This window comes from Pithys albifrons, chromosome Z (assembly GCF_047495875.1).
Source record: "Pithys albifrons albifrons isolate INPA30051 chromosome Z, PitAlb_v1, whole genome shotgun sequence".
In the NCBI taxonomy this organism is placed as follows: Eukaryota; Metazoa; Chordata; class Aves; order Passeriformes; family Thamnophilidae; genus Pithys; species Pithys albifrons.
In genome coordinates, this window is record NC_092497.1 from 47242022 (window position 1) to 47250135 (window position 8114).

General features: G+C 41.7%; 1 protein-coding gene across 4 annotated transcripts; it reads left to right on the forward strand.

Moving 5' to 3' along the window:
* The first annotated feature begins 403 nt into the window (after positions 1-403).
* LOC139684406 (survival of motor neuron protein-like) lies at positions 404-5934 on the forward strand. Of its 4 annotated transcripts, none has more exons than XM_071580335.1 (10): positions 404-468; positions 779-850; positions 937-1062; positions 1354-1554; positions 1675-1785; positions 1960-2103; positions 3056-3127; positions 3644-3754; positions 4639-4721; positions 5349-5934. In XM_071580335.1, the coding sequence occupies exons 1-9, from the start codon at positions 430-432 to the stop codon at positions 4690-4692; spliced, it is 930 nt and encodes a 309-aa protein (XP_071436436.1). In that variant the 5' UTR covers positions 404-429; the 3' UTR covers positions 4693-4721; positions 5349-5934. The 4 variants fall into 4 exon arrangements, with proteins under 4 accessions (XP_071436436.1, XP_071436437.1, XP_071436438.1 ...); XM_071580336.1 differs by having other exon boundaries at positions 1354-1527; XM_071580337.1 differs by lacking the exon at positions 1675-1785.
* The last annotated feature ends 2180 nt before the right edge of the window (positions 5935-8114 follow it).

An 8114-nucleotide genomic window follows, 5' to 3' on the forward strand; every position in this document is an offset into this window, starting at 1 on the left:
CTGGACAGCCTATTCCAGTGCTCATGTTGAGCTGGAACTTCGTGTGTTTTGATTTATGGCCATTACTCCTTGTCCTGACACGGCACCACTGAAAAGGGTCTGGCACCATCCTCTGGACACTCATCTTTGAGATTCTAATATGTATCGATGAGATCCCCTCGCAGTCGTCTCTTTGGACGGAACAGGCGCAGCTCCTGCAGTGTCTCATCATAAGAGAGACACTCCAGCCGGCTGATTATCTCTGTGGCCCCTCGCTGGGCTCTCCGACAGCTCCCTGTCTGTGTTGTACTGAGGGGCCCAGCGATTCCTCTGCTCGTTATCGCTGGGCTCCGTCCCTTCCAGCTCCAACGCTTGTCGCGGGGCGTTCCGGGCGCCCTTCCCGGGCAGCGGGGCGGGGCCGGAACGCGCGTGCGCGGCGTGAGCGCCGCCATGGCGGACGCGGTGCTGTTCCGGCGCGGGACGGGCCAGGTGCGAGCGGGGCGGAAACGGGGCCGGGGTCCAGGGGTGCGGGGCGGGAACGGGAACGGGAACGGGGTCCAGGGGGGAGCGGGGCGGGAACGGGAACGGGGCCCATGTGAGAGCGGGGAGGGAGCGGGGCTGGGGCCCAGGTGGGAGCGGGGCGGGAGCGGGAACGGGGCCCAAGGGGGAGCGGGGAGGGAGCGGGGCTGGGGCCCAGGTGGGAGCGGGACGGGTCCCGGGGTCGGGGCCAGGGCCAGGGCCAGGACCTGGGTCTGGGTCTGGGTCTGGGGTCGGCGATAACGCGTCGTGGCTTCCGCAGAGCGACGACTCGGACATGTGGGACGACACGGCCCTCATCAAGGCGTACGACAAGGCGGTGGCCTCCTTCAAGGTAAGGGGTCGGCGCGGCCTGGCTGCCCCCTGCGGCTGAGGCCGCTGGATTGACGTTTATTGTTTTTCTCGTTTCTTTTCCCAAAGAATGCCTTAAAGAATGGGGAGTGCTCGGAGCCTTCAGACAAGCAGGAGCAGCGCCTGGTGATAAAGAGAAAAAACCATAAAAAGAACAGAAATAGGAAGAAGAGCAACACAGCCTCCTCGAAACAGGTCACTTCGCCTGTAAATACCAGTTGTGCATGTACTGCATGTTTTACTTGTCTGCAGTACTCAGAAGTAGCTTCTTCATCTTGGGAGTAACTTTTTCGGGGGATGGGTGGGTGGTTATAACATCATAAACCTTATTTATACATTACCTTGAGCAATTTCGCTAAATTAAAAAAAACACAGGAGATGGAAATCATCTTTCTTGTGACTGGGACAAAATGTAGCTTAGAAAAAGGCTCCTTCTGTTTGATTGTTGATGTAGGTATTGACACACTTCTCTTGCTTCTGTTGCAGTGGAAAGTTGGTGACAGCTGCAATGCTGTTTGGTCTGAGGATGGTAATTTGTACCCAGCAACTATTGCCTCCATCAACCAGAAGAGAGGCACGTGTGTTGTTACTTATACCGGATACGGAAATCAGGAGGAGCAGAACCTGTCTGATCTACTCCCTGCAGCCAGCCATGAAACAGTAAATGGGACAGGGAATTCTGGGGAGGTGAGGGACAATTTTTCATTCTTCTTTAAAGGAAAGTGGGACAGCCAACTTCTCTTAGTATGTCTGGTAGTACTGCTGGGGCTCAGAGTGAGAAGCAATACACGATTCTATTGTAAACAGACAGAAGCTGATGGAAGGAATGAAAGCATCTCTTTACTACCTGAACTCAGCATGGAAGAAAGGGAGGGGACAACAGGAAATTCACCAGTGAAAGATAACATAGCTAAAAGGGTGAGCAGATAAAATTGTGATATCATAAAATCATTCCTGAGTAGAACTGGGAGTGCTAGAGAGAGGGAAGGATGTGAATGGATGTGAAGGATGTGTTCCAAGCTTTTTCACACTAAAATTGTTTTCTGTAAACTCCTGTGTAGTGCATTTCATAAAAATGTCTTGGTCTTCTAGAATGAAAATGAGACTCCATATTCAACAGATGAAAGTGAAAAATCTTCCCAGTCACCTCGAAACAAAAACAACTGCACAAAAGCAAGATTTTCCCCTCAAAACATACGATTTCCCACACCACCACCAGTCCCAGGCCTGGGAAGGGTAAGCTCAAACTTACCTGAAATAATTCATATACTACTGTAAACCTGGTGTTGTTGTGAATCCTGAGACAATTGACTGATACTTACCATTGTCTGGAATTCAGTGGACAGCATTTTGAGAATTGATGTACAGATATGCATGTTAGAATCTGCTGGTTTGCTTGTAATAATGCACGTTTGGAGTGCTGCTGTCTAGTGAGGAAAGCCTTCTCCTGCCTAGCTAACATTAGCTTCACAATTGCTTTGTGATATCGAACAAGGATGTTATTCCCTGAACTGTGATAGTCCTGTTGGTATTTTAGAATTCCGCTTTCTGTAGCTAATTGGTATGTGTCACTATACAGGACACTGAAGGCATCGAAAGTGATGTCCCCATGTCACAGAACCTTTCAGCTGTAGCTTCTCTGCTGAATTATGAGGGATGGGGTGTTGATACACACTTAATTTTGCCTGTTTAGGAGTCTGAGTAATAGTTGAACTTAGCATTATGTTTTCTGAGTATTACTGTTTGTGCAAGATTTCTTTATAAGGTTTTATTGTATTTTTTTTGTTGATATCAATAGATTTGTATCTAAGTTCTTTTTAAAGGCATTCAGCAGTGTAATGGAATTTAGTCAGCTTAGGCACTCAGCCACACAGGAGCAGAGAAATTATCTATTTGCATGTGTGCATATTAGATATGTTTCTTCCTGTGACAGTGCAACCACTGACTTCATTGAGGATAAACTTTTTAAAAATGCTTATATTAACTAGAACCCTGTTTCAGCAGTGACGTGTGTAATGTGAGCTGTACTTTTCAAGTCATGGAATATGCCACAGAAATAGCTACTGGGTGTATTTTCATTAAGTTGCTGGGCTGTGTTGTTTTAAATTTAAGGTATAATTCACATAATTAAAATCCTAATACCTCATATTCCTTTTAATTTTTACTGCTCTATTTTATTTCCATGTAGCCTGGATCAAAATTCAAGACACCACCATCATTTTTATCTTGCTGGCCACCACCCTTCCCGGCAGGACCACCGGTGAGTGATGGGAGAATGAGGAAGAAAGAAAGGTGTTGGAGATGAGTGTTGATGATCTCAGGTTTTCTCACTGAATGTGCTCACTGCCTGTTTTTTCGAAACACAATTGTTAGAGTCTGTGTTTTTCACTTATTAACACATTCAGTTACAAATATTGCAAAAATCTAATGCACAAACTCTGATTTGCACTCGTTTCTGTGACAGTGAAGCTGTTGGCAACAATATCAAGGAGACAATTACTTGAAGAAACTACACCTTAAATCAACAGTATTTCACTGAAGCAGCTAATATTTCCCATAATAACATTTTGTGTACAAGCTACAGGAATCCTGTTTCTCCCACGCTTTGAAAATTGCATGTATTTAGAAAACATCATCTGATTTGACTCCTTTTCAGAGAATGCATCGAGGATTGGTTCCTATTTTTCAGTTTTGTGTTTTAGTCTTTAGAGTTGGTTGTTCTCTAACCAGGGATACACCCTGTTGAAACCCAGACATTTCCTCTGTGATTCCTTAGTTGATTCCTCCTCCACCACCTATGACGCCAGACTCTGCTGAGGATGACGAAGCACTGGGGAGCATGTTGATAGCCTGGTACATGAGTGGTTATCACACGGGATATTACCTGGTACGTGCCACTTTTGTTTTGAAGTGTCTGCATAGATTCTGCATTCCTGTTGCTGCTGCTGTTTGCAGCAAGGAGTTAGATAGGACTATTTTAGGTCTCTTACACTAATTTTTAATTGCTACATTTCGGGGTGTTTTGTATTATGTAAGTGTTGTTGTGGTTGAGTAGGAGTCATATGAGCCAGCATATATATATAGTAGATGTTGTTTTAGTAATTTGTTCAGCTGGAGGGGTTCCATCAGCAACTTTTATAGCCACTTTTTTATAGCCTTTCTTAAACAACCAGTTCTGGTTTTGTAGACAGGTGGAGGAGATATGTTTATTATTCTGTAGTCTTCAATGTATTTTCTTTGAGTGTGACTAGTAGTGTCACATTTAAGGTCAGATCTGGCATTTTTGCAGAGACTATTTATCCGTAATTGTTTCATTTAATTGTGAAGGTCCAGCAGAAGCTGTCAGCATAGTAGGGAAAATGTATGACTTGTATTACTGATTCATATTTTCCTCTGTACTCCTGCAAATAAAGAAAATGACGTAATGAATTACATTGAGGAAGCTGGAAAGTGAGAATTTGATGCCATTGGATATGTTCAAAAGACTAATTTTGGAATTTCTTATTTCAGATTATGGGTAATTGTGGGTTGCTTTAATTTACTTTAAGCTGAACAAGAAATATATATTTGAAATTATTTTGTAGAGCAAGTGATTATAAAGAAGACATAGTTTGGCTTCTGTCCTTTTTAATCTCCTCCTTCTGCTTTCCACAGACATTTCTTAATTTGTGAAGGACTGAAAAAGATTGTTCAGAAATGTTTTTGTTCTTCAACTAAAGTTTTTATTTCCATGTTAGGAAAACCAAAATTTTCCTAAATTGTGTCTTGTAGGGTTTAAAACAAAGTCGAATGGAAGCACTGGAGAGGCAAACGCATGCAAAATAACTGAATATCCATCATTGTTCTGAAGGATTGTAAGTATCTCAACTTGGTGGTAAACAAAGATATAGTAATTTTGAAGTCTCTTCAAAAATCTGTGAGCTTTAGGACCTCTATCCACTCTTTCAGCTCTCTACAAAGACTGCTTCTGCCACTGTTGGTCCCTTCTTTGCTTAGCAGCTGTGGAATCGTGTTTTCTTGGCTAGCATGCAGGAAAGTGTTTGTTGCTCTGATGAGAGTTTTAACTACAGCAGCTCTCTACATCAGGAATGACACTGCAGCTTATTTGAATTACTAGTAGTTAGTCATAGGCTATTGTGGAAACAAAAGGTTGTAAGTGAAATACAGTTTTTTCATCTGTTTCCTTAAATAGTCAGTAAATGTGTAGCTAACCTTTGTTTTCAGGACAAGATCAAGATTCCAGTTTTATGTTGTTAAGCAGTTCTGTTCTCATTACTTCAGTTCCCACGCTTTATTTGAAATGGTTTTTTTTTCAGAATTCTCCAGTGTATTGTTCCGTTCCTCATAAACAGAACTATATTCTCTTAGGGACTTGTTTTCTGATTTTCCTTAACAACACGTAATTTCTGTGCAGTTGAGTAATTCTTTGTGTATTTAGAAACAAAAGGCTCTTTTATACTAATTTTCTTCCCTTTTTAAAGCCAGGTACCAGTCTTCCCACTGAGAGGTGTATCGCTATATCACCCACTGATGGTTGATGGTGAAGAACAGAGTTCTGTCAAGGGGATTGATCATAACATTTTCTTAACGTTGAGCTGCCTCTGTTAATGACTAAAGAAATAACTTTAGACTAGTAAGTAAGTGTACATTGAAAGGAGCTATTTCTTTCAGACCTCTAGTCAAATGAGGTTAGAAAGGACTGCAGCAGCAAAGTATTTTTTACTTCCCTGAGACAATTTTAAGTCTTCTTGCTACATGATAGATTTAATCTTTTTGATCCCATGTGATAGATTTCATTTCTCTCTCATCTTAACACCTCTTGAATTCCTCAGACATTTAGTCTGAACGACGCCATCAGAACCATTGATTATGGTGTACTCTTTTAGGAGAGAGCTATGGCAACAGTGTGTTACAGTGGCCACCAGTGGCAATGGCCGGGAAAACAGTATACTCTCATAGAAAAAGAGGTATCTTACGGCTCTGAGTGGAATAATGAATATGCTGGCTTTGTTCAGAAAAGCTAATTTGTTGTTTCAAATGCTTGTTAATAAAGATCTACTTTTCAAACTTTGAATTTCGGGGAGTAGTTTGTTTTGGGGTGGTTCTATTTTTAGCTTCTATAGGGATCTGTCACTTGCATGAATGGCTGAAATAGATCAGAAAGTCTTGCTGTGTTGCCTTTTTCTGAGTACCAGTGCTAAAAGTAAATTAGAAAAAGCAGACTGTGGAAAGGTAATGGTAAGTATGAACTTAGGGTTCAGCCCCTATAATGTAGGGCTGAATTCTATTCTACGATTCTACTCTTGTAGAGTAGAGGCTGTAGCCACAAAACTAGGCAGTACTTTAACTAATAACAGTGATTTGATTTTCAGGGAAATACAGACCTCAGCGTTACTGAGATCACTTTCTTTTCCTACTGTGGTCAAGTGTTGCAGAATCAGTTTTCCCACAAATTGGACAAAAAGAGAAAGACTTAAAATCATAACTTAGCTAAGCTAAGCTACTTTGAAGGCATTTTTTTAATTGCCTAGCTGAAGTAAGTTAAGATTGAGTGCAGTGATGCAAAGCTTCCAGATCATCTATTCAGCAACTGTTCATTGCTGAAGAGGCACAACTGCCCTTTGCTGCAATCACCTAATCCTGTGTTGGAACCTGACATTATATTACAAAAAGTGGCCTTTATCAGTTTTTAACACTAGCAAAATCTAGCCTAAAATAATTTTAGTGCAGTCCTGACTGCAAAGAGTTTTATGATTTTTATTTCACAAGTGATTCATGCAACATTTAATTGCAATCAAAACAACTGAATAGAAATAATTTATTTTAAATAAGCTATAAGCAAAATTTGACATTTTTCTTCTGAAAACTTAGGTACAATCTGTAACAATATTTGCAAAGCAAGTCAGGTTTTTAGGGTAACTTCGAGGCAGTGCTTTATTCCTTGATGTTTTTACATTAACCTAACCCTGCTGTAGAAGAGGCTGGCATGTTGCAACCTGGTAAAAACTTTACAGGATGTGTGTCAATGTTTAGAGATGATATTCCCCAATTTAGTGTTCCCACTGAAACGCTCCAAACCATGGCCATTTGCCCACTCCCCCCTCCCTCTCCTGGGAGAGGCACAAAAGGTAGGGATCATGGGTTGAGGTAAGAACAATTTACTGGAAACAGCAATTAAATAAGACTCAGTAACAGCAACAGTGCTAATGACAGATCTACAAGAAAGGTGAACAAGTTGTACACCACTGCTCACAAGATCCTCAGACCACACCCAACTGCTCCCTCTTCCACACTACCAGACCTGGAAGGGACCTCTTGTGAGGGGGTACAGAATAACCTCCAGGTCCTGGTCATACCACCTCCTGCCTAGTGCAGAAATTAACCCTGTCCTGGCTGGAACCAGGACAATGTGCTCATTTGCATGGAGGTCTATAATCAATAATAGGAGGAAAACAGAAAACAAAACAAACTCTAACACTTTCAAACTTTTTGTAGTCTTTAAAAATTTGTGAAAGGGGCAAGACTCTCTGCCAAGGTAATTTTAAACTCTATGCTAGGGATGCTGCTTCATCATTCCAAACATTTTAAGGTTCTCTGCATCAAGGAACCAAACCCACTGTCAATTGTCACAAGACCAGACAATTGAGAAACATCATCATGAAAAGCCATCAGTGCTGATACACTGTCTTTGATCTGTTGTGTGAACATAGGGATAATGTCCAGTTCTTTTAAAGCAGACACATTATTAAATGTTCTAAAGAAGTTTCTCCAACCAGTTTCTGTAACACAGTCATTTGCTAACAGCAAGGGCTTTTCAAGCTTCTGGAAATCTCCACAGTCTGCTGCTTTACTGCAAAAATAAACAGGCATCGACTAAGGATTTAAAGATGCTCCAAAGACATACATAACATGAGCAAATTCGTGGTGAAGGTGAGGTAAGGTACATAAAACATCGTTGCTGTTGGGTTGAAAACTAAGAACTCTGAATTGATACATTGTAGCATTTTAATACCTCAGACTGAGACTTGCTAAAGATACTCTAGCAAGTTGGTTTTGCTCCTTTTTATTGGCTATAAACCCCACATTTCCTCTCATCCCTATCCAAGCCAAAAAGAGCTATAATGGTTGTAAGAGTCTTCTATTTTATTTTAAAAAATTACTGTGATGGGTTGACTTCTGGCTGTATGCCAGCTGTCCACCAAACTCACTCTATCACTGCCCTCTGCAGCTGGACAGAGGAGAGAAAT